The following is a 25,187-nucleotide window of genomic DNA, read 5'->3' on the forward strand; positions in this document are numbered from 1 at the left end:
ACTGCCCGCGGAATTGAGTTAGACGGCAGACTACAAACTACCAACTGGGCTGAGAAGGTCCTGTGGATTAGCCAGGCCTTGGCAGTGAGACTGCCGATACATCTAGACTTATGACATAGTACTTTAGAGATCACATACTTGGGTATGGCATTTGTACATTTGGATTCCCGGGGCACCATAAGCTCTAACATGCTGTTGGCCTTGTCTTACTAGCCGCCTTGCCTAGATATCTGAGATCCGTCCACCGATGTTACATAACAGGAGGCAAGATACGAATAAACCCTGACCTACTGCGGTGCCTGTGGCGGTGATAGACCAAAAGTGGCGATGGTTTGCAGCAAGGTACAATTGCATGTGGCCTCACAAATGCCGCAAACCTTCAAAGCTTAGTCTCAAAGCCCATGGCATGCACGATTTGATCTTAGCTGACTAGCTGATGCATCTAATACACCGCGGTGTAACGGACATCGTATATCGTCTCCCTCGCTTTCCGGCAACAATATACAGGGACCCGATCACTAACATAGGCCAAAATTTGCGGACCTGAACATCGGATCATGATCAGAGATATATTGCAAGGCTGCAAATTACCCTGTAGCGTAGTGCAGTACTGTCGTACAGATCTGGATGCTGCAGTTTAGATCTAGTTGCATGCGCCTTGTTCCATTGGCTCAAACAATCTATACCAACTATCCGTCGCCAGCCAGCGGATCTTGGAGCCGTTTTTATACCAAATCCTATATAGATGCTCTTTATATACATCGATGAGCCATCAGATAAAACGCATGACGCTAGTAAATAGCCAGCGCCGAGACCCCCAGAAATTCCGAGTATTTACGCTTAACGAAAACCTCCCACACACCAATACGGCTCTTGGTGCCGACACATGCAAAGAAAGGGCGTTCCATTGCATCCCGGCCACCTCATTATATTATCTCATAGCTTCAAGTATCCTTTTGTATACTTAGCTGGCGCTGGCCAACGGGAACCGACCGGTAGTTGGATCTATTCAGCGGTTGACGAATGCCTCCGAATCTACTTCCGAGCGCATCATCATTCATGTTGATATTCAGTACAACTAGTATTCACTCAGATCTAATACTCCTTTGTCACCAGCCACGAAGACTTGATCGATCGATTGAATCCAATTGAAACATCAGCGCATCTCGTCCCTCGCTTGAAAATTCCAAGGTAATCTCTCGCCACAGCCACAATTTGCCACGAACGCAGTAATAGCCGGGGGGTCAGAGACCCTAGAATGCTGTCTACCTTGACGGAGATAACATCGTCATTTACCAAGTTTTGAAAAGCTTAGTCTCCGCAAAACTCTTTTTTGGTCGTTCGAAAGCAGCTGAGATGCCTGCAATGTTCTGGACAGCGGGTAGGCTAGCTCCGCTACGTACTTGAATAATAACACCAGCTTTTGAGGCCATTGTCACCTTTATAACCTGACGTATTTCACCAGTCCACTTTCCAAACCTTCTCCAACACTAGCACGGGGGTATCTCTTGTCCAAAGCTGCTGGTATCTAAAAGTACTCGGAGATTTTAAACTTTTTTTTTTTTAATTAATTAATTAATCGAAAATACGATTTCTCATCAATTGGCGTCATCAAAGGTCTAATATTTGTTCGACCATATTCGCTCTTCTTCATTATTTACTTTTACGTTCAAATTCACCTCATATCTCTCCTTCTTCCACACTATCCCACATATAAGAAAACAATCGTCAAACGATTTCAAACTCTCATTGGAAGAGACCAGCATATCCGACACTTAACTTACTTTTCCAATTGCCAGCTGTCCCTAATTAATCACGCTTAATCCATACCTGTTGGCCGGAGAATTGAATAGCCGGTATACATACGCTCCAGTCCTTTGCGGCATATCGATGCTGGATTCGAATTCGCCTCGCCGCAAGCCTTGAACAAACCCCCAAACGTCGGGCAGTGGACCCATCGATACCTTTACCTGTCTTCCTCTCTTCACCGTATCGCCATTAAAAGTCCGGCTCAATGTGTAAGTGAATTTGATTTCCCCTCAATTCTTTCAGTAGAATTCCAATTCCAATTTCCTCCTTTCTTCTCCTCCGAATCGAGCATTTTTCTCCTTCACAACACGATGTATTTTTTTCCTCGGTTACTTTTGGATATTCTGGTAATTACCTTGGCGAGAGACCCCAAGATGGCAAGGCAGAGTGAAGGCGCACCGATTTTCCCAGCGTTCCTGAATTCGCTGTCCTTGATCTCATTTTGCTGCAGCCCTCCCTCACAGCACGTGGGTCCTGGAACGAGGAATATACTCCGTCGAGGATATGCCTATTGCTGGTCGTCTGCATTTTCGCTTTTCGTTAGCTTGCATGGATCTTGTCCCCCCTAACTTTTGTCCAGCATTAGTTTGTTGGGTGACTTGTGGATGACTTCATGCAGCGCACAGCTGTGATCATATGCCTTGACCAAGCTTACTGTTCCAGTGATGCTTGGGAATGATCCATGCCTGTCAGAACAAGGTTCTACTCCGTTCGAATGTTCTTGCGCCAGGCTTGTGGGGTCTTTTCGATCTGATTCAAAGGCTTCTTCGATCGGTTATTTAGTTAAAAACAGTTAGCAATATCCATCGAAAGAGTGTTTGAACCAGGTCTAGCCGTGGACTCTAAGCAGTTCGTTGTGTTTGCACAGCCCCTCCATGCGCAAGATACCCACGCAGCATGCTGGCTTTGCTTTCGATTCCCCCCGCGCAAACAGGGTAACAAAGGGGAAACCTTTGCCTGGCTTGTCTTTTTATTTTTCCTTTTGTGTGCCAAACGTGCATGAAGCAAATGGGAGGATAAGGGAGGACTGCTGCAAGCTGTTGTTAAAGTGCGGTTCCTATCAAGGCCGCGGTATTCGACACTTATCGATCTATATTGGCGGCCTGGTGCGATAATATTCCATCTCTGCCCTCTGCACATCATATTTCTCTGCTCGCTATATACCCCGTTCACACCATCGCAAAACGCTTCCTGCTCCCCCCACGATATCAAATCAATATAAACCTTGCCTCCCTATGATACACCAAATTCTTAATATCGACAAGTATCTGATGAAGTTCTGGGCTGGATCCCGGAAAGCCTTACAGTCCAACTGAAACGGTCTGCCTCACGCCGTTCATCTTTCGCCTGGCTCTTTGAAGACTCACAACAGTCCGACAACATGGCCCCTCCCCGAGATCCAGAGGCCGGTACCAACGGCGTCAACGGTATCAACGGTCACACCAACGAACATACGCCGTTACTCGGGTCTGCCGTCCGAACCGACGATAATTTTGTCAAGCGACATGCAAAAGAAGGCTGGAATGCGACCATGTCTGTGCTAACTAGCAAGTAAGTGGACTACCAAGAGCGGTGTTCCGAACTGCGTTATTGGCTTGGACCCTTGTCTTGCTAACATTATATGCCTGCTTGCCTTGCAGTTACGTCAATGTCCTGCTTGTCTTTGTGCCACTTGGAATTATCGCTGGTATCTTAGAATGGGCACCCATCACCGTATTCACCCTCAACTTCCTTGCTATCGTTCCTCTCGCCGCTCTGCTCAGCTATGCCACTGAAGAAATTTCCCTTTATGTCGGCCAGACTTTGGGTGGATTACTTAATGCCACATTCGGAAATGCCGTTGAGTTAATCGTAAGTACATGAACTTGATATACTCTCTGAATACCTGGTGTTAATTCGAATTATTCTTATAGGTCAGCATTGTCGCTCTGCAAAAGAATGAGATTCGTATCGTCCAGGCCAGTATGCTCGGTAGCATTCTCTCCAACATCCTATTGGTCCTCGGCTGCTGCTTCTTGTTTGGCGGAATCAAGTATCAAGAACAGACTTTCAACTCGACCGTCGCTTCCACCATGTCTTCTCTTATGGCTGTTGCTGCTGGATCCCTTATTATCCCTGCCGCTCTTTACAATAGCTTCAACAACAATATCGACCCTATCAAGAATCCAGAACAATATGCATCTCACAGCTCCAAAATTCTCCTTCTCTCTCGTGGAGCATCCATCGTTCTACTCATTCTCTATATCCTCTACCTTTTCTTCCAACTCAAGACACATACCGAATTGTTTGCCGATGATCAAGACGACGAAGAAGAGCCGGAAACACCCACACTTTCCGTCTGGAGTGCTGGATTGGTCTTGGTGATTGTCACCTTGATGGTCGCTATCTGTGCCGAATACCTCGTGGACAGTATTGACAGCATTGTCGCGACAACAAATATCTCGAAGACTTTCATCGGTTTGATTCTTCTTCCGATTGTTGGCAATGCAGCCGAGCACGTAACTGCCGTTGTCGTCGCCACTAAGAACAAGATGGACCTCGCTATCGGTGTTGCTATCGGTAGCAGCTTGCAAATTGCTATTCTCGTCACTCCTTTCCTCGTTATCCTTGGCTGGATCATGGGTCGCGAGATGAGCTTGTTCTTTCAAACATTTGAGACAACGGTTTTCTTCGTTTCCGTTTTAATTACTAATTACTTGATCCAGGATGGCAAGTCCAATTACCTGGAGGGAGCGATGCTACTTGGAACGTACGTATTTAATTCTATACTTTCATATAAAAGTTCACAAATGCTAACCTATCGTTTCGTAGTTACATCATTATCGCGCTATCTTTTTACGTCTACCCCGACAACGAACAGGGTAAAGGACCTGGTATCCTTTTCCCGTAAGAGGGGAGAGCTGATATAAACCGCAATTACTTTCTTTTGTGGATCATTATTCCCTTGTTTTTCTCTTCTTTCTTTCTTTCCTTTAAATCTTTGGGGTCTCTGGTTTCCGTCTCTGTTCTTTTTGTCTTTTGTATCATTAGCTTTTGCTGGGAGTATTTTGAGCATCTTTTCCTTTTCCTTTTTCCATGTCAACCCCCTCTCCTCTATTTTTGTTCCACTTCAATATATTTTCTTAATTCTTATTTACAAAACTTTGTTGGGTCGGTTTCCTTTGTTCTCGAAATGGCAAGATTCATCCAATACTAGGGAGAAAGAGAAGGGCTCGATGGTGGTGGCTGGTACAAACTCGAGGAATAGTTATCCCTCGTCCAAAATCAGATTTTCAAAAAACCATTATTCGTATAGCGAGCTCACAAAATGAAATTTTCAGAAAAGGCCTTACTTTTGAAACCGTCAAACCTATGACTTTTATCGCCTTTATCAGATGTGTGGTCTCGAGCCCAGCCAGTTAGATATTCTCAATTGTGTCACCTAAACCACAGCCCCAGTCTGAGATTGAGGCTACCATAATTCATCTGTCTGCTGCAGCAGCGGGTGGAATTAAGCTTAAGATCCCAAGTGCTGTCAAACCAGCCACCATCGAAGCAAACTTTTCCATGTATGGCTTAGTGTGACGAGATTTTGGTTGCTCTGCAGGCGGCGAGTCTGGCACGTCAGAGTTTATATCACGCAACACATCCTGTTGAAACCCCACGATTCGGTTCTCGAGATTCAAATGTTCTTTTACTGGTGTTAGACTATATTGAAGTGTATATATCTTGGTCCTTTAAAGAAGTTTTCTATTTTTAGGCCAAAGATCTATTTGACTATCGACCATGGGCTCTTAAGCTTATTTCCACTCCTATGTTTAATTAACTGCTTGGTACGTAGCCACTCGTGAAGCATCAGTATCACGAATCTACAGCTATGAGGTATCTACAATAAAACTTGCCATAAACAAAGGAATGGTACCTGAAAGCAATGAAATTTATATACCTGAAATCTACATACGTCATGAGCCCAACACTCATCTACTAATATATACACTCTTCCTTGCTCAGATCATTGACCACCGCGATATCGTCTTTTAATTTTGCTCTCGGACACCAACTTCTCCATCGACCTCTCGTCCTCATCGATTGACCTGCCTTCCTTATCAGGTAGAATAGCTGATCCATAGTCGGGGCCTCCCCCCTAATTTTTTTGCTTACCGGCCAGCTTGTTCTCTTATTCTGCGTGCGTATAGTCGCTCTCGACGGCTTCAACAAACAACAATGTCTCGCCCCCACATCCGTGATATGGACCAGGAGCTCGCAAATTCGGAGCTTCTTACCGAATTCAGACCTCATGAAGTTGCTTCTGCTAGACCAAGACAGTATTATGGTATTAGTATGTTCCGAGACGATGCTGACCCGGAGTTTCTCTCGGTCGAAACTCCACCGGCTTTCGGTGGCTCTCAATACTTTACCAACTCGCAAGTTACTACCGAAGAGAGATACTCGAGAGACCCTGGCATTGATATGAGATATCGTACGTATCAATTTTACATTCTATCGGTCGTTACTAAGGGTATTAGCTAATAAACTGTATTTGGCAGACGCTTCGCAGCCTAATGTTCACAATCAAGGTGCTGGCCCGTATCAATCTCCTTTCTTCCCATCTATAGAACGGCAGAGCCACTCTGTAGTCAACCCACCTTCGAGACAACAGGCGAGGCCTCTGGAGCCTGTGCGACCCCTAAGTCGACTTACAATGGGACCAAGAACTCCTCCGATGCTTTCAGCGTCCCAGACGGATCCAACAAATTATATGAGAGATTCCCAAACAGGTACAGGTCCATGGGGGAGCCGGTCAGGGTTTTTCTTCGGTATGCCTTTCATGGTGTTTATATATGAGCATCTCCACAATATATTAACATAACCTACTATTCATAGACCGTTTCAATTATCGTTCCCCAATAGCTGAACCAAGAACCCCAGTTCGAGCTACACAGAAGCAGCCACGACAGTCGAGCTCATCAGATGAATTTGATCTAGACTCTACTCCCTCGGGATCTGTTATGCCTCCGCCGTCCCGTCGAGGGCAATCAACTCGTGGCGTTTATAAATCACCCATGCAAGTCTCTTCACAATATGGCCCTCCTCTTCCCGCTCCACCGAGGGAGAATCCATTGAATGCATTGCTCAAGAAGCCCACTCGTCCCGTTCGACCACAACTTCGACCTGGAAATGAACTTAATGAATCCTTCGCACCGACGCAGCATGAACAAACTCATTCACACCGTCAAGCCCTATCCCTCTCCCACGCCCCAACAATGGCGCAAGGAATCCAATTGATCCCAATCTCCACCCTCCCTGCAAAATACCACACAGTCTTCCCATACAGACTCTTCAACGCCACCCAGTCAAAATGCTTTGACGCAGCCTTCGACTCGAATACCAATATAGTCCTAAGTTCCCCAACTGGCAGTGGTAAAACAGTAGTGATGGAACTCGCAATATGCCGTTTGATGGAAACTTTCGAACCCAGTACTTTCAAAATTATATATCAAGCACCAACGAAGGCATTATGCGCCGAAAGGAAACGAGATTGGGAAAAGAAGTTTACGCCGTTGGGGTTGAAATGTACGGAGCTAACAGGTGATACGCAGTTTAATCAGTTGGCGGAGGTGAAGAATGGGGATTTGATTGTTACGACGCCGGAGAAATGGGATTCTGTGACGAGGAGGTGGGCGGACCATAAGAAGCTTTTGGGGTTGGTGAGATTGTTTCTGGTAGGTCTCGCTCCGAATATATACTGAGGATGGCAATGATTTATTAACGATACATTAGATCGACGAGGTCCATATCCTCAAAGAAGACCGAGGTGCAACCCTCGAAGTGGTTGTCAGCCGAATGAAAACAATCGGTTCAAGAGTCCGCTTTGTCGCCCTTAGCGCCACCGTCCCGAACTCCAAGGACATAGCGACATGGCTAGGTAAAGACTGCGACAATCCGGATATCCCAGCTCACGAGGAGCGTCTCGGCGAAGAATTCCGACCCGTAAAACTTGAGAAGGTAGTATATGGTTACCAAGCGAACTCGAATGACTTTGTATTCGACAAGTTTCTAGACCAGAAGCTCTATGAGGTTATTCAAAAGCACTCACAGAGGAAGCCCGTCATGGTCTTTTGTGCTACGAGGAACATATGTGTATCGACGGCGAAGATTTTGGCTGAGAAGTGGAGTGGCACTGGTGCGAGAGAACGGCCTTGGCCTGCACCCCTCACGAACTTTTCGCTGAGGGATAGGGATTTGCAACGTAAGTGTCCCTCACATCGAGGCTCTTTTCGGAATTGTTCTCGTGATTGATATGGAATTCAGTGATGGGCAAATCTGGCGTGGCATTTCATCATGCAGGCCTCGAGGTGACGGATCGAAGTCTCATCGAGAAATTATTTCTCGAGGGACACATCTCAGTGATATGCTGCACTTCGACTCTAGCCGTTGGTGTCAACCTGCCGGCACATCTAGTCGTTATCAAGAATACTGTCAGTTGGCAAGGCTGTCAAATGCGTGAATATCTCGACCTTGAGGTCATGCAAATGGTTGGTCGAGCCGGACGTCCACAATTCGATACGACGGGTGTGGCGGTAATTATGACGAGGAAGGAGAAGAAAGATAAGTACGAGCGTATGATATCGGGAACCGAAAAATTGGAAAGTTGGTAAGTTGTGATGGCATGAGCTTTTTCAAATACCGCATCCGTACTAATCCATCCCGTTTAATAGTCTTCATCTCAATCTGATCGAGCACCTAGTATGTCACATCGCAGTTTCCCTTTTAAATCTTACTATACTGACATATATGAAATGTAGAACGCGGAAATAGGCCTCGGAACCATCTCAGACATCGAATCAGCAAAACGATGGCTTCGCTCAACATTTCTATATATACGCATGAGATCGAATCCGGCGTACTACAATTTCAAAGTTGAAAAGATCGAATCCGAGATCGAAAGTATCATGGAGAGGGACATTGATTCTCTCGAGGAAGCGGGGTTCGTCGAATGGCAGCAAACTAAACTCAAATGCCTTGAACCTGGAGACGTTATGGCGAGGTATTACATTAAATTCAGGACGATGAAGAATGTTATGGAATTGAAAGAGAAAGCGAAGGTTTCTGAGATTGTAAGTTTAGACGTCCCACCGTATGATCATTCGTTTGGAATAATTTTGCTGACACCCCAACTCTTAAAGTTAACATGCCTTTCCGAAGCTGAGGAGTTTAAGGAATTCAGAATTCGATCAGGAGAAAAGAGAGTTCTGAAAGAAATCAACAACTCTCCGAGTATGAAATGGTCGCTCAAAGGCGATGTTAACAGTCCCGCGCATAAAGCCTACATCCTAATTCAGGTTTGTACCCAAGGCTCCTACGATGAGTAAATAATTTCTAGAAAATGGTTTTTAATATATATATATAGTTCGAAATCGGTTGCATGGAATTTCCTATGACTGAAGGCCTCCAAAAATACCGCCCAACCCTCCTCCAAGATAAATCCCTAATCTTCCAACATCTCCACCGCCTCGTAAGATGCATCTGCGATATCAAACTTTTCCTTCGAGACTCAATCAGCTGTCGAAACGCTCTAGAACTCTCAAGATGTATAGAAGCCAAAGTCTGGGAAAATTCCCCGTCGATGTTGCTCCAACTCGAAGGTCTTGGTACCGTGGGTGTAAGGAAATTTGTGAATAACGACATCAAGACTATTGATCAACTTGATGCATTAGAAGCGCACAAGATTGAGATGATTGCAAGCCGGAATCCGCCGTATGGTGCTAAACTTAAGCAAGACATTGCGGGGATACCGAGATTTAGATTGTATACGCAGGTTACGAAGGTGAGTACTCCCAGGCTTTCGTATTTGATATTTGGGGCTAGTCTAACTAAATTGAATCTACAGATCCAGGCAAATCAAAAAGATCCAGTCAAGGTTCATTTTAGAGCCGAGATTGGGGTTTTGAATGGCCAGACGCCTGCGAAATGGCATGGGAAGTTGCTTCATTTGTACTTTTTGGTCGAAAGATCTGATGGCTACTTGGTCGACTTTCGTCGAATGCCGTAAGTGGATCCGTATCGTTTCCCTTTTACAAAAATTCAAGCTGACTACAATTAGGATCTTGAAACTTGCCTCGAATAAGGATGTGATTGTTCAAGTGGAACTTACGGAGCCCGGGCAGGCAATAAATTGTTACATTGCTTGTGAAGAAATAGGTAGGGATCAAATTCATAAGTAAGTAGAGAACAATTGAATGTAAACTGATGTAAGAAACATAGTGAACACCTCCAAAAGCGTCAAAGTGGAACTTGATATCCAAGATTCTCAATTTCCACCGGCTAGGAAGGAAGGTTCTATGTCAGCGCTCCTTAAAAAGAGAGCCACTATGGTCGCTCAGAGTCAAGAACCTATCGATCTTCCCGAGCAGCAGCAGGGTTCGATCGTCAACAAGCCGTTTAAGCCGCCCAGTCGAGAACCTAGCAAGGTCTTTAAAGACGAGATTGACGAATTTGAAGACGAGGAGTTCGAGAAAGAGCTATTAGAATGTAAGGAAACTATATTCAAAATTTCACGTAATGGTCGAGTCTAACTTGTGGTTTTATGAAAGTGGATGCCACCGGCGAAAATCCAGACACAGGGACGAAGCGGCCTGCTGCAAGCCAGCGTCCACGAAGCAACCAGCAGAGCCCCAAACATATGCAGCCACCGTCGTGGACGCCAATAAACAGCAAGGAATCTCAATCATTCTCTATCAACTATGGTTCTGAGGATGACCTCCAGCCACCCCCGGAAGAAGAGGAAGCCGAGGAATCAACTGAACCGAAGCAACGGCCTGATGGTAAATGGGATTGTAATCACCGATGCGCTGATAAATCTGCTTGCAGACATCTCTGCTGTAGAGAAGGACTGGATAAACAGCCGAAGCCGAAGAAGGGGGCAGCTCCAAAAACAGGTAATACCACCAAACCTCTAGGTTCAGCACAATCAACCCTCGCGAAAAGGAACACCGAACCCACAAGCAAAACCAAGCCCTCTCAGAAACAAATTTTAAAAGAACTTCCTCAAACAAAAAGCTCCCATGGCCCCTTTCGGAAACGGGTATCCGATCTTGTCAGCGCGGCAACAACGAGTACATCAACTATATTTATAGACCTTTCGAACGACGATGATTCGCCATCTTCTTCGTTTAAGGGAAACGGCGCCGATTCAGTACGGAGGTTAAATGAACTCCATGCCAAATGCCAAAAAAATAAATCCGTCAAGATACCTAAGCTTCCGAAGCCGACGCCTTCTTGTAGTACTATCGAGAAGCCTCGATTTCCACAAAAGAAATTGATGTCAGATGAGCTTGAAGAATTTCTAGCGGATGACGAGGATTTCCCAACCGTTTCGGAACTTATGGAGGAGGCGTGGATGAAAGATAACCCTAGTAGGAAGAGGAAAGAGAAGGACACGGTAGAGGAGGAAGAGCTGTATGGACTCGAGGACAGCTTGTTGGATAGTCTTGACATATATGCCGTTGGTACGCCAGAGAAAGATTCACAAACGGAAGATAAAAACGACAAAATGCCGATATTTGATGTTCCGGAAAACACTCCTCCAAAAAAAGATATGAGAAAAAAGTGCAAATTGACGGCTCTGAAGAGCTCGGGTGAAAAGGATATAACGCTGGAAGCGAAAGTTAGGGCTGAAGTACCTCTTCACGATGGAGGGGCCGTTGGTGTACACGAAATATCGTCAGGTACGTTGAGTATAACAATTCTTTAATATACTCTATCGCACATATCGGATGCTAATAAAAGACACAGAAACACTACCTTCCTCGCCGCCTCCATCGTCTATGAAACGAGTTCAAGAGACTCTGATACCTTCGATGCCACTCAAGCCAGCCAAAAAGGCTAGGTTCGACGATGAAGCCCTGCGAGGCATTTCAACCAGACCCCCAAGCAAACAGAACCGCAACCCGGTCTTCATTACAACTTCGGAACCTAATTCTGAAGCTGGTGTTGAAAATGGAGATTCTGAAGACATAGTTAAGAACTCGGATACTTCGATTTTAATATCCTCCCCACATGAGGCAAATGAAAAGAAGGTGAATGAACTCGAACGAGAGATCATGGACTTTTTGGGAGATTGTGTAGTTTTTGTTTGATATTTTTAAGGACTTTGGTTTGATTGGTTAATTTTGGCGGCCTGGTCTTTTTGTTTCTCTTTGTTCTTTCTTTGGGGACCGGTAAACTAAATTTACCAGAATTCGTGTATATTCACACCAAGTTCGCCTCTCCGTATATTCTCACTTATTTGGGGCTTTGCTGAGGAGGGAAGCTTGCAATTTCATTCTAATTCATAATGTCAATTGGATGTGACCGCCGGCCAAGATAAAGACTGTATCAAAATCCAACATCAGATCCGTGTTGCCGATGTTCCAGCATCGACAACGCCAAAACCCTGTTGCATTCTAATTTTCGAGGCTCTCAATTCTAATTAATCCTGTCAACGACAATGAACTCCTCGGCCGCCCAATTACTCCGGAGCCGCCATCGATGCCTTCAATTCCCGAAGCCATCTAAAAAATGTAACTTCTCCACAAAACCATGGCTCCCATACCCACGAGTCCGCCCTTCAATGCGTGTATCGCCCGAATCAAAATATCTCGACCACATCGAGTCCGTCGGTGGCTGTCCCGAAGATGAACTCAACGCCGTACTCAACAATTTAGTAGACGAAGGACTACTTCACAAACCAAAACCAAAAAAGTCTAAAAAGCCCAAACCACCCGCCGAAACTCCACCACTGCATTCATCTTTAGAACCCCCCAAACCAATTAACCAAAAATTCAAAGCTTCAAAATTCGATATCGAAGAAGGATTTGAATTTAAACCTCCAGAGCCGACTATATCTTCTACAGCTTACAGATGGGATGTCGAAACACCTAATACAGAGCAACTCAAGTACGCGGCTAGATTCTTTGAAAAATACCCTGTACGGTTTTTATGGGGCGCTGAAGAGTTTGCGAGTATTCCCGATGGAGCGGTACCTGAAGTTGCGTTTTTGGGGAGGAGTAATGTTGGGGTGAGACATATCATGCCTTCAAAATTTAAACATATGGCTTTGTAGGAAGGAAGTAAGAACTGACAGGAAATTGATGTTTAATAGAAGTCGTCAATTCTAAATGCGTTGATGGCACAAAAGGGTATGGCGAGAACGTCATCAAAACCCGGGAGGACGAAGCAAATGAATGCATTTAGCGTTGGGGGTGCGCGGTTGACGCTGTTGGATATGCCAGGTTATGGACACGGATCTCGGGAATCCTGGGGACGAGAGATTATGGAATATCTGAGATCGAGGAAGCAGTATGTACCCCCGCGCCCCTTTGTCAAACAAAAATTTGGGTTTTGGTGAGACAGGTGGTTGACTTTGGATCTTGCGGTCGAAGGTTTCGAAGGGCTTTCTTATTGATTGACCCCGTACATGGGTTTAAAGAGGTAGATATGATGATCATGGAGGCGTTCGCGGATATGGGGATACCGTACCAACTGGTTTTATCCAAAACGGATAAGCTAGACGAGCCGAAAAAGAAGAGAGAGAGGCTTGCAACGCCACATATCAATGAAGTGTTTATGGACGTCCAGGGAGTTATGAGGGACCACGGAGGACATTCAGGGTTCGGAGAAATCCTGGCGACGTCAAGTGAGCCCGTAAAAAAAGGAATCAATGAGCTAAGATGGGCGATTTTACGAGCTACTGGGTTAGAACCGAAGAAGAAAAAATAATTACATGCTTCATCTATTACTTTCTCGGATGGGTATTAATTACTAGGAGCAATTCGTTAAAGAGAAGAAAAACGTAATCAGACGTATCTATCCAGACCATCCTTCCTACCATGGACGCCAAAAAACAATTCCGCAAGAACGATATCGTACATCGTGGGTAATGGTACAAAGATTTACCTCCTGGTTCTCTTATTTCTCCCAGATCCGCCGCCACCCAGGCGAGCCCGTGCGGCTAAGAAATCTTCTTCGGATGGCTCCGGTTCCGCGCTGACTCTCTTCCGGCCTTTCTTCGCCGCCGGTTGACCGTACTTGGCTTCCAGATTATCAAAGAAATTGGTAGCCCGTACCCCTCTATCCTTCTGGCGGCTCCGGATCAGAGCCGCCAATGGGTGATTCGGATCATCTTCCGGGTTGCTTTCCTTCTTTTTCTTAGTTGTGACAGCCTTCTTCTTCCCACGAGCCGATGGGGCAGGTTCTTCGTCATCGGCTTCTTCGACATCCGGTTGGTTCTCGCCCTTCCCAAATAGTTTGTCATAAACTCCCAGCTTCTTCGCATAATCCATAGCTTCTTTACTCTCCTTCTCTGCATTCTTCTTTCTCGCTTGTTTTGCTTTTTTCGTTTCGTTGACGTATGCAGGATATCCCTCGACCTCGCCGGCTTTGATAGCGGCATCGATTATTTTGCGGAAACGGTCTTCGTCGGCAAGTGGGTCCGAAAGCATGACGTTTTCAAAGAGTTTATCCATATCACCTTCGACTTCTTCAAAGATAGCGAGTAAATCCTCTCGTTCCTCATCAGATCCTATAATTCAAACCTCAATGTTAGCTCAGCATAATTTAAAACGACATGACAAAAAAACAGCATACCCTGATACGTCTTCTTAAACTCAGTCAAAGTATCACCGGTAACGACGTCCGCCCACATCTCCTTATAAAAACTCTCCCAATCAAAATCCTCATCATCAACATCATCGCCATTCAACACCTTCTCATCCGTCCTACCCGTACGATCATACCTCGCCCGTCGTTTCTCATTGCTGAGTACCGCATAAGCAAACGCAATCTTTTGGAATTCGGCATGAGCGGTATCTTTGTTTTCCGGCGCAGCCTTGTCGGGATGTGTTTTGAGCGCGAGTTTGCGGTATGCGGTACGGATTTCGGCGTCCGTAGCGGTTTTTGGGACCGAGAGAACTTCGTAGGGGTTTATGTCGGTGGGAGGAGCATCGACGGCGATATCTTCGGACGACATTGTTTGAATGGCCTTTGTTGCGTATTTGGTGATATGGGGTTTTATGGTTAGTGGTTGAAGGAGAGAGCTTCGAGAATGACATGTGTTTTAGTGTTGTTGTGGACGTGCGACGCGTTTTCTGGAAGGTTAATCACTTATCCAGAAGAGGAAGGGGTCGTCGAGTTTGTCAAACGGCAACACATTCTGGAAACCACGTTCTCAACACACGAACAAAGGCTGTTCACCTCATGGCTCGACTCGACTCGACCCATGGTATCTGACCACGATATCTCTATCCGCATCTACGGAAGGCTGGATCGAATAGCAAGCCAATCATCTGCGATATTATATTGCGCCTCGATGCATTACAACTCGTGATGATCATATCCGTGATGACCCAGAACTCATTCGCAATTCCTGAGCTCTCGAGCATCCACTGCCTTCGACGAATGGTCGACCAGTGCCTCCAAATAACCTTAAAGTCTGATTGAATTTCTTCGGACTTTAAAATCGGATTATTAACATCATTCATCCCGTTTCAAGACCCGGCAACGTTTTGTTCTAGAAAATATCGGGTACCTAGATATCTGCACCACCGATGTCACAAACTAAACTGGCAGACTGCCTTTTGTGCTGACATTCACCTGAACACTTGGAAGGTGGCTGAGCAACAAGAGGTCGGGATATGAGATACCGACAAAAAACACAAACGCTTCGTCTGGAGACTGTTAATAGAGCCCTAGGCTTGTTTCGCTGTCAATGATAAGTCGCATTTTCATTTTTGCCTTTTTGTTTTGAATGGACAATTAAATCCGAAGTCGCCCTAAGGTTCGCCTAAAGCAAGAAGCATGGCTTACTTTTTTCACAATCAAATTTTCTGAGATAGACCGTATATGCGCGTGGAGACCAAAGAGGGAATCACGTCACCAGCCTTGCTCCGCCCGTTAGCTCTAGAGTTGATGTGATACGGCGACTCGTTCTAAGGCTAGTACACCTGAGCCGTGCGATTGTTGGGGTTCGCCTTTGGGTAATCTCGTGCGATTTGTGGGGCTGAAGCCGGGATAGCCAATTACTAGATTCGAGATATAAAACCATAAGACTATCCGGGTTTCTTGTCGAATGCCATCGGTGGTATAGCACAGACTCAGTATATAACTTCGAACATTCTCCCTTTTCTTGACTTACCATTCTCGGATATACCAAGCTTTCTTCCTCAGCCTTCGCCTTTCGTAAAATATTAAACCTTTACAGACTTTTGTCTTGAACCGATTCCTTTCATGTTTTATAGATTCGTTATGAACCGTCGCGTCACTTTTAACGCTAATGACGAGGAGACCGCCTCAAACGCTGCCATTCCTCCACCGGCTCGCACCCAAACAGCTCCTCCAACATACACCAAATTTACTCCAGGGGGAAGACTCGAGTTTCTTAAGGATATAGAAGCATATCAAGCAGCATGTCTTATCAACAAAGTTGTGGATATCCCGGCCGACGATCCGGCACCTGCATACGGTTCGTTCGCATCTTTATATCTCTGTATAATACTACCGGTGCTCGAGTACTGACCAAATGTTCCAATAGCATTACACGATTTTCCAAACGCTGGTCCTTCAAAACCCACGGATGATAAAGAAATATTTCGTGCAAATTTTCAAAAGAAACTCTGCGAACTTAAGGAATTCATACAACGGCGTCCGAATGGGAGACTGACCAAAACGGGTTTATCTGAGAAAGCCATACTTCTCATCTGTGCGGTGTGAGTATTACATAGCGCCCGCAACATAATATGAAACTCCGGATATTAATATTTAATATTTCTCTAGAATCTTGGTTCTAATCGCTGGCTTCGTAGCCGCCTGGGTCATCGTGATCCACCAGATCGCACTACTCGTAACACTCGCTGCAGTTTGGGTAGCTACCCTTATCATGTTCTGTTACACCGGGTGGAGATATTACAATAAGAGAAAATTGTTGAATTTCATCAACGTTGCGTTGTTAAAAGTGGATAATTTCGAACGGTTGGATGATCGGACTGTGGAGGTTATTAAAAAGGCGATTAACCATGCGGTACCTGCGAGTTATTGGGTAGATGCTGCTCTTGCGATTAGGAGGAATCAACGTAGCTAGTTCTGTGTACGAAAATTGTGAATCGATGTTGGGTGGTTGGACGAAATGGGTACGGATGGGATCGGTTTTGCATTTCGAATTTCCTCATTGTTGGCTCTTATTCTTCTTTTCTGCTTCTCCTTATTCTTTTTGATTTCCAAGGCAATTCTAAGTAGCATATGCGTGATAATAAATATCAGTAACGTATATTATTACTCGAAGCTCAGATGATGTTATAACAATCAAGCAAAGCTGTGAATTCAACTTCCATTCTCTGGTCGATCATGGTCTGTGGTATTTTATCCTTGTCCCGTCTACGGCCGTGCCGGAAACCCGCATGCATCAGCCAAATGGCACCCAATTGGCCAATTCGGCCCAGCTGCATTGCATCCGCTAGGGCTTTTCGGAGCCAGGCCGCGCAAGCTATTCCACACCAAGTAATTTTCAATCTTTCAATCATATATCTCGTATCCCGCGACCGCGTTGAGCTCGTCATCCCGAAATCACTAACCTTTTGCTTTGAGCCCACGCGCCTGCGAACATTAACGCTAAGCTTTAGAACTTTATGAAAATGTTGTTTATATAGAAGCTTAAAGTCGAAGGCTGCGATTATAAGACTACAGATTCGGTCCAATTCAACCTTACATCGCCTCTGCTCTATCAGCACCTCTTATATCCGGTTCGGTCGAACTTCGAACGGTGAACATGACGACAGGGACGACACAGCCCCTCTTGGCCAACACGAACAACACATCCCAGCGGTATCTCTCCACTTCAACTTCGAGTTCAAGCACTTCCATTATCGAACCCGATGTTACCGGCAGTAGCGCTTCCAGCGCCAGCGAAAGTGGATCGAAAGACCAAGATGATACCGAAGAAGCCATCGGCTGGATGTCCCTCCCGTGCAAAAAGCAATTGATAATCCTCGCCCTCTGCCGTCTTTCCGAACCGATCACTGCAACTTCACTTCTTTCCTACGTGTATTACTTTATAAAATCACTTCCCGGTGCGGATACTCCCGAAGAGATATCTCGACGGGCTGGGCTCATGGTGGCTGCGTTTTCCGCATGTCAGTTCGTAACCGGGATGATATGGGGTAGATTAAGTGATATATATGGGAGGAAGCCGATTATTGTGATGGGGTTGTTGGGAACCACGGTGGCGAGTTTGGGGTTGGCGTTTTCGAAAAGCTTTTACTGGGCCGTTGGGATGAGGATGATGGCGGGAGGGTCCAATGCTACCACTGGGGTTCTGAGAACTATTGTTGCGGAGCTGATTAAGGACAAGAAGTATGCATAAATCCCGCTCAAGGTCGCATGTGTACGGTTGACGGAATACGGGATTAGCTAACTATCGAATCGTGTGACCGGTGTGCAGGTATCAGTCGAGAGCGTTTTTGATAATGCCGTAAGTAGCCTTCCAGCTCCTGCTTCGCAGTATCGGGGCTGTGCTTTGTCCTACGGGACTGTATATTGACAGGGATTCCATAGTATGTGCATGAATATCGGTATTATCATTGGCCCGATGTTAGGTGAGTACGCCGGTGTATATATTTCAAAACCTCGTGGATGGGTCTTTTTCTTTTTGTTCATGTGCTGATACTTTCCGGTTTTCACAGGCGGGCTGCTTGCCAACCCAATCGAGGCCCATCCCGGTACCTTCGGACCAGGCAGCTGGCTGGGAGGCAAAGACGGAGTCCTCTGGATGAAAGAATATCCGTACGCTTGTAGGGTCCCGATCTCTAAACTATCCATTCTTGGGGTGACATTCTGACACAACTTTCTCCAGTGCCAAATATCGTCAGCGCATGTTTCCTCAGTTTCTCATTTCTTCTAGCCATGTTTGGGTTAGAGGAAACGAATCCCTCCGGAGACATCATCGGGAAAGCTCTCGCAAAGCTCCATAATCTCTGGTTATGGATCACCGGTCCTTTCGGTCGTTTCTTCGAACGTTACCAGCAATATGCACCATTATCACAAGATCCCACCGCCGATATCGCACAACCTCCTCCCCGCCCCGCAGGAAAGAAAGCTGTACCCCTGAAAGAAACCTTAACCCCCAGCGTAATCTTATGCCTCATCTGCTTCATAGTCCTACCCCTTCACAACTCCACCTTCCTACAACTCTACCCGATCTTCCTATCCACCCCTCGCCGCGACAACTCCCACCCTTCAACTCCGATCTCATGGAGCGGAGGTCTCGGCCTCCCAGCCTCACAAGTCGGTTACGGCATGGCAATCCTAGGTTTCATCGGTATCATCATGCAACTCTTCATATACCCGCCGCTTCAAATGCGATTTGGCACATTGCGGAGTTATAGAATGAGCCTACTGCTCTTCCCGATAGCGTACACGCTCACCCCATTCCTATCCATCCTCCCGTCTGAAACTCACGATCTTCAAGAACCGGCGTCCGGATTGATGGTCTGGGGGGGTATTGTAGCTACGTTGTTCGTTCAAGTTACCGCTAGAACGTTTTCAAATCCTGGGAATGTTATTCTGTTGATAAATTCGGTCGATAACAGACGGGCTTTGGGGACGGTTAACGGGTTGGGGGCGAGTTTGAGTAGTTTGGCGAGGGCCGTAGGACCCTTGTCTGCGGGTTGGGGGTACGGATGGGCTTTGGAAATAGGGTGTGTAGGGGCGGTATGGTGGGCGATGGCGGGAATAGCTATGTTTGGTGTGTTTGTGAGTTCGTATGTTACCGAAGGGAAGGGGTTTGCGCATAACGACGACGACGACGACGACGAGGAGGAGGATGATGATGAGGAGGAGGAGGAGGAGGAGGTAGCAAAGGCGATAGCACAGAGCAACCGGGAAGAGAGGAGGCAAAGTATTAAGATTTAAGTGTATTAGCGATATCTGGCCGGGCTAGTGTGGGCTTAAATAACTGTTTAGAATGATACGAGCCACTGTATTTGATTCCCATGTTCACAGACGACAGGAATAAAATAATACGAGCAAAAGAAACGAATCCTATCAATTTTAGACATTAAATACTAATTAGCGGTACCCAGGTTACTATGAAAGTTGCAATGTCATTATAAAGCGCATGCTGAATGAGTAATAGAGAGCGAAAGAAAAGCCGTTGACGAAAAGTAGTCCGTCCCATTTGCTCGAAGTTTATCCGCTACCAAATTGAATCCGTGATTGATTTCCAAAGGGTTGTCTCTGACTTTTCTTTAATCCTTGGGTGGCAGAGGCACAGTAAACGAAGGGCCTGGAGGAGAGGCTCTATCTCCTTGATCTTCCACGACCTTATCGATGGTTGTTGTAGTACTAGTCGCCGGGACGGTTGGGGCTTCGTCTAGAACCGGTTGTACGACTCTGGCGTCTTCGGCCTCTTGTTCAAGGCGCTCCTTTTCGAGTCTAACTTCCTTTCCTCGTTCTATTTTATTCATGTTAGTATCGGTGTTCAAACTGAAATAGATACATACTTAAACTTACTCCAACAATACCAGAAGACGAACAGTAGAACTATAGTTTTTAGGTTAGTTTATTTTACCACTAGATCGCGGCGTAGATCATTCAACGGAACATACCAAATAGTGCCATAGAAATGACGACGTTGGTGCCTAACGCAATACCTGGGAAGCGCAGCTTGATAGCATTAACGACAGTCTTCAAAGTATCGGCGACCACACCTTTGTACAATATATTAGCCTGCAAATTGGGCAACGATATGTCGCTGAAATTGACTTACCTGGCTTCGTAACTAGCTGTTTTAGGGTGGGAATACTGAAGGTTGCAGCCTGTGCAGCTAGGCCGGGCCCCAGATTCTTTGCCTCTGCTTCCGCCACCTTTTCACCAAGACCTAAGGCACCGGGCACCTTCTTCGCCAGAGACTTGATAAATCCAGGCATCTCATCGAACATCGTCTCGATCTGTTTCGATTTTGTCTCAAACAGCTTCGTCAGGTCATCATATGCTGTCGGGACGCCGTTGATCATATCCTTAAGAATTTGAGTGAACTCCTTCAAGATCCCGCGGGTTTCAGCTGAAAGCGAGAATGCTCTGCCATCTTGTGCGGCAAGACTGAGAGCGTCGAGAGCATCATGCAGTTCCTTCTCCTCTGGCGTCAGATTGGCGAAGTACTCTTCATCTTCCTTGCTCATCTTGCCCTTCCCTTTCTTATCCTTCGAAGCCTTCTTATCTTTCTTCTTCGGGGATCCAGGTTCCTTCTCTTTGCTCCCACCCTCTGTCTTAGGCTCCCTCTTAAGGAAGGATGGTAGGTGTTCCGCCACCTTCACTTGTTTAGCCTTCCCATACGTCCCCGTCGCATATCCGGAGACGGTATCCCTCCAGGTCTGCTTTTTAGGTATAGCACCAGCTTCGGAGGCGACTGGAGTTGTTCCATCAGCCGGGGACCCTGAAGGCGAACCGGTTGCTGGGGTCCTAACCGAGTCGTTAAGCGGAACCTCCTGGACCTCTGGACTGTTCACGACGCTCTCGAAGTAGTTCTCATCCTTTTGATCGAGAACCTCCTTTGCGCCAGACTCAGCAGCTTCACGGTGCTTCTTAAATTTCCGGTAGGTGAAGTATTCGAGCATTTTTGGCTTTGGTATGTTGAGGAGAAAGTGGGTAGGTTGAGGTGTGTTGGAGTGTCAGCTGGCGAATACCAGCTTGCTCTTGCTTGGACTTCTTGGGATGTCGGTCCCGTGGTAAGCGCACCCGTTTTACCGTTCGATCGCTATCCTTCTGGCTTCTCTTGCTTCTTGCAAATATATATCGGACTGCTATATAGGTAAAGCTGCAGGTGGAATTCGAAACGCAGTTCCAGTCGCAGTTCACAGGGTAAGAAGGTGCTAATATAGCTACGTCGGACCCACTAAGCCAAACCAAGGGAGCGCAAGTCTGTAACAGCAATTTCAAGAAATCGATTCAAAAAACTGGATCCCGGAGCCACAAACCATGACACCGCGATTTCGTTGTTCTGTGATGCATCCATGACGTCCAAGACGATAGATACATCAGCGCGTGCCGCATGAGTGCTTACCTAAGTACTTAAAATTAACAAGTGACAAACGCCCAAGTTCGGATATGTTAAGCTAATTGTTTGCCAGGTACCAGGGTCCCCGCTTTTGAGAGCTGGATCTTGGGCAGGATAGTGGGCCCCGCTCTATGGAGTTTCGGTAGGTTTGACAATGCTTCGCTAGTAGCCGAGCTTCAAGACGGGTGCTGACGTTGTAGTTTGGAGAGCGGATCTGCGAATTCCTCGACACCAACAGTCCCGAAGATTTTGCAAACAATCGCTTCTCTATCCGCCCCCTATGACACCATCATGTCTACCGTTAAACTAAAATCCGGCGTATGCGGCATATTCGCAATGAAGCATGGTGTTCCCGCTACAAAAGCCTTGAATGTTTCATAGTTTGCGAGAGAGAAAAAACAAAAAAAAAGTCAAGTAACAAGGAGGTAAATACTAAGTACTTAGGTTGTTAGCCATTTGCTAGCCTAGGAGCTCGTCATCGGGGGTAAGAAGTATGGGAGAGCCCATACTGACGCTACAGAATCCGTTTATAAACGCAGCATCCTGTCGAAAGCCTGCTTCTTCCTTTGTCAGATCAATCCTGGCTTGCTAGTAGTCGCCACGTCCGTGTATTTGCAGCCATTCCATTTAGCAGTATACCACAAATACTTCGTAGTTTATGATGTGGATGAGTGGGGCGGGGTGATCGATATATATACCGAGCCATCTACATCCCATCGCTATCACCAGTTCCCACGAAGGACCCCTTCGTCATCAACACCAGTAAACAGCGAAACCCCCTTTGAATATTCGCGGAAATTAACATTACCCTAAAGTAGGATGGTGCATTGCGTCAACGATTTGCTACTTGCGGAGCGGTTATACCCTGCCGACAGTACCGATGTCGCAGACAGGCGATGTTACACCGCTTCCACCACGCTCTTCTTGCCATTTGAAGAATAAGCATGGATCGGATTTAATACATATTAGAATAATGGATATAGACAACAAGGCGATTTTAGCTAAGATACTGACGAGACTGCTTACTGACGAGACGTACTGCTACTTAAAATGCACCGTATCTTGACAAAGTGTTGTGTGTTGTATTTCTTTTCCCGCTAGCTAGTAGTCGAGGCCAGACGCTACTCAGTCCGATATCATTCGCTGAAGACATTTTTCGATTACAAATTAACTAAGGACCGAGAGTTCCGTCAATCTCATTTGCATTTTGCAACCGTATCAGCTGTCTGTTTAATTTTTTTTTTTTTTTTTGCTAAGCCAGCCGTACCCTAGGCCTAGCCGAACCTTCGCCGCACGCCGCACGGTGCTAACCACAAAATTTGCAAAGCTGCTACTAAAGATATTCACAATTGCAAACCAAGCCCGTAAACAACAACCTTCACGAGAAAAGCGCACGCATTGCCCGCTGGCGCCTAATCACGAACCGGGATGTATTCATATACGCCAATATAAAGAATGCCCAGACTCCCAAGCTCTCATTCGTGACCTCAGCAGCCTCCAATTGCAAGCCGGTTTTAAGCTCGGCTCAACGTGGCAACTCAATGCAATGTCCGGACGTACAAAAATCGCGGTGGTGACGGACGCTTTCAAAGGCAAGTTTTGATGCACCGTCTCAATATAATTGATAGCGTTCTAATATATTTTGTCCTCTAGGCCTCGGAGACCGAATTGTTCGCTCTATGCTGCATAATACTAGACAACCACTTACAATCTACATAACGAAACCGAGCCACATCGGCGGGAACTATTCCATTGATTTGAATGACGACCAGGAAACAGCAAAGGCCTTGGAGGAAAGTGGTTCCGAAATAAAATACGCGGAACTTGACGTGGAGAATCAAGGTTCTATTAAAGCATTTAGAGACCACCTTCAAGGTACTTATGGAGCGAGTCATGGGAGAAAGCCTTTGTCAATTCTCGTCAATTCCGCGGCGCAGGAGTTCGAAGACGCCAAGAGAGCGGTGGATATAACCTATTTTGGCTCGAAGAACCTAACTAGACTCCTACTTCCGATCATGAAGCGTGATGGAGATAGTAGAATAGTTAATGTGTCAGTTGGTGGCGGAGGGGCAAGCTATTGGATATGGAAAAAGGAGCTCGCAGATAGGTTCAAACTACGGAATCTCACGGGGAAACTTTTGGATGATTTGATGCGAGAATATCTACACTATGCTGCCAGTGGGAAACTTGTCGAGCAAGGGTGGGCGAAGCGTCGGGACCTCAAAGAACCCAAAAGCCACCTGTATATCATTCCAAGGATGGCACTAGCGGCGCATACTTTCCTTCTAGCGAAAGCAAATCCGGGGTTCCTGATCAACGTTTCGGGTGGTGATTCGTGGAAGTTCGCCAATCATGTCTACGGAGGCGCCATCACACCCACTTTTCTGGCTCTAGGGAGTCTAGAGGGTGCCACTGGGCGTTATTGGATTGCAGGGGAGGCTGTGGATTGGGAGACAAATAAATTTGCAACTCAGGAGCAGTCTCGCGAGACCGGGCCTAGTATACCTGCAGCCTCGAAGTCCAGGCCTAGTAAACCAGCAACCTCGAAGTCCAGGCCCAGTAAACCGAGAGCCCCGAAGTCCAGGCCCAGTAAACCGAGAGCCTCGAAGTCCAAGCCCAGTAAACCGAGAGCCTCGAAGCCCAAGCCAAGTAGCCCTGTCCCGGATCCTAGCCCCGAAGTCCAAGCGCAGGGAGAGGCCTAGATAGCTTTTAGACCAATGCATGCACAATCTGCTCATAATATACCTGGGTATTCATGCTGGACACCCGTATGTATAGAAGACCGTACTGGGTTTTTATAGATCTGGTTATCCTTGACCTGATGCCTAGTGAATCTGGATTTCTAAATCGACCCTCTTAGGGTTCGTTCTTGACTGGATCTGGCTAAAATATACTTGTAATTTAGTTTGTACATAAAATTTACATTTCAGAAGCTCCACTTTCTAGAGTACATCGGGAAAACGTTAGGGTGCGTGATCCCAACAGACTATAATAAACATCTGTCAGAGTCTTACGGGATTAAATGGTATGTTTACTTCGAAACGAGATGTGTTATACTATTGCTTTTGATTCCCCGCCCTCCGGCGGGCAACCCAATCCGCTATCGAGAATTCTCCATATTCTAAAATATGATTTTCCGGAGTAACAACATTACGGAACTCTTCTATAGCATCCCCCACAAATCACAGAAACCCTGATGCTTCGATAGATGACGGCGGGCCGTAATATAAATTAGAGTTAACAAGGTTTTTCACTCTGTAAATTCTTTTATACTAAGCATCCGATACTAAAATCGAATGATCAGTCGTTCTGGTCA

General features: G+C 46.1%; 8 protein-coding genes across 8 annotated transcripts; 6 read left to right on the forward strand and 2 right to left on the reverse strand.

Moving 5' to 3' along the window:
* Positions 1–2,014: 2,014 nt before the first annotated feature.
* DFL_008849 (uncharacterized protein) lies at positions 2,015–4,699 on the forward strand (the record flags this gene model as incomplete). Its single annotated transcript, XM_067638641.1, has 5 exons — positions 2,015–2,018; positions 3,117–3,360; positions 3,450–3,660; positions 3,723–4,558; positions 4,621–4,699. The coding sequence occupies 5 exons, from the start codon at positions 2,015–2,017 to the stop codon at positions 4,697–4,699; spliced, it is 1,374 nt and encodes a 457-aa protein (XP_067486510.1).
* Positions 4,700–6,012: 1,313 nt separating this feature from the next.
* DFL_008850 (uncharacterized protein) lies at positions 6,013–11,927 on the forward strand (the record flags this gene model as incomplete). Its single annotated transcript, XM_067638643.1, has 14 exons — positions 6,013–6,268; positions 6,336–6,605; positions 6,673–7,511; positions 7,570–8,038; positions 8,101–8,443; positions 8,508–8,535; positions 8,595–8,906; positions 8,976–9,131; positions 9,200–9,616; positions 9,680–9,837; positions 9,893–9,990; positions 10,054–10,320; positions 10,383–11,516; positions 11,584–11,927. 14 exons carry the CDS (start codon positions 6,013–6,015, stop codon positions 11,925–11,927), a joined length of 5,091 nt encoding a protein of 1,696 aa, XP_067486511.1.
* Positions 11,928–12,400: 473 nt separating this feature from the next.
* Positions 12,401–13,548, forward strand: DFL_008851 (uncharacterized protein; the record flags this gene model as incomplete). The annotated part of the gene is made up of 3 exons (XM_067638644.1): positions 12,401–12,847; positions 12,932–13,128; positions 13,212–13,548. 3 exons carry the CDS (start codon positions 12,401–12,403, stop codon positions 13,546–13,548), a joined length of 981 nt encoding a protein of 326 aa, XP_067486512.1.
* A 173-nt stretch (positions 13,549–13,721) lies between these two features.
* DFL_008852 (uncharacterized protein) lies at positions 13,722–14,797 on the reverse strand (the record flags this gene model as incomplete). Its single annotated transcript, XM_067638645.1, has 2 exons — positions 13,722–14,350; positions 14,416–14,797. The coding sequence occupies 2 exons, from the start codon at positions 14,795–14,797 to the stop codon at positions 13,722–13,724; spliced, it is 1,011 nt and encodes a 336-aa protein (XP_067486513.1).
* Positions 14,798–16,071: 1,274 nt separating this feature from the next.
* DFL_008853 (uncharacterized protein) lies at positions 16,072–16,903 on the forward strand (the record flags this gene model as incomplete). The annotated part of the gene is made up of 3 exons (XM_067638646.1): positions 16,072–16,288; positions 16,358–16,532; positions 16,600–16,903. The coding sequence occupies 3 exons, from the start codon at positions 16,072–16,074 to the stop codon at positions 16,901–16,903; spliced, it is 696 nt and encodes a 231-aa protein (XP_067486514.1).
* Positions 16,904–17,587: 684 nt separating this feature from the next.
* Positions 17,588–19,728, forward strand: DFL_008854 (uncharacterized protein; the record flags this gene model as incomplete). The annotated part of the gene is made up of 5 exons (XM_067638647.1): positions 17,588–18,171; positions 18,260–18,289; positions 18,373–18,413; positions 18,501–18,608; positions 18,671–19,728. The coding sequence occupies 5 exons, from the start codon at positions 17,588–17,590 to the stop codon at positions 19,726–19,728; spliced, it is 1,821 nt and encodes a 606-aa protein (XP_067486515.1).
* A 335-nt stretch (positions 19,729–20,063) lies between these two features.
* DFL_008855 (uncharacterized protein) lies at positions 20,064–21,431 on the reverse strand (the record flags this gene model as incomplete). The annotated part of the gene is made up of 4 exons (XM_067638648.1): positions 20,064–20,269; positions 20,329–20,358; positions 20,424–20,525; positions 20,585–21,431. The coding sequence occupies 4 exons, from the start codon at positions 21,429–21,431 to the stop codon at positions 20,064–20,066; spliced, it is 1,185 nt and encodes a 394-aa protein (XP_067486516.1).
* A 1,986-nt stretch (positions 21,432–23,417) lies between these two features.
* On the forward strand, positions 23,418–24,573 carry DFL_008856 (uncharacterized protein; the record flags this gene model as incomplete). Its single annotated transcript, XM_067638649.1, has 2 exons — positions 23,418–23,463; positions 23,525–24,573. 2 exons carry the CDS (start codon positions 23,418–23,420, stop codon positions 24,571–24,573), a joined length of 1,095 nt encoding a protein of 364 aa, XP_067486517.1.
* Between the last annotated feature and the right edge of the window lie 614 nt (positions 24,574–25,187).

The sequence above is a fragment of the Arthrobotrys flagrans genome, assembly GCF_004000055.1.
Source record: "Arthrobotrys flagrans strain CBS H-5679 chromosome Unknown unitig_1, whole genome shotgun sequence".
Classification (NCBI taxonomy): domain Eukaryota; kingdom Fungi; phylum Ascomycota; class Orbiliomycetes; order Orbiliales; family Orbiliaceae; genus Arthrobotrys; species Arthrobotrys flagrans.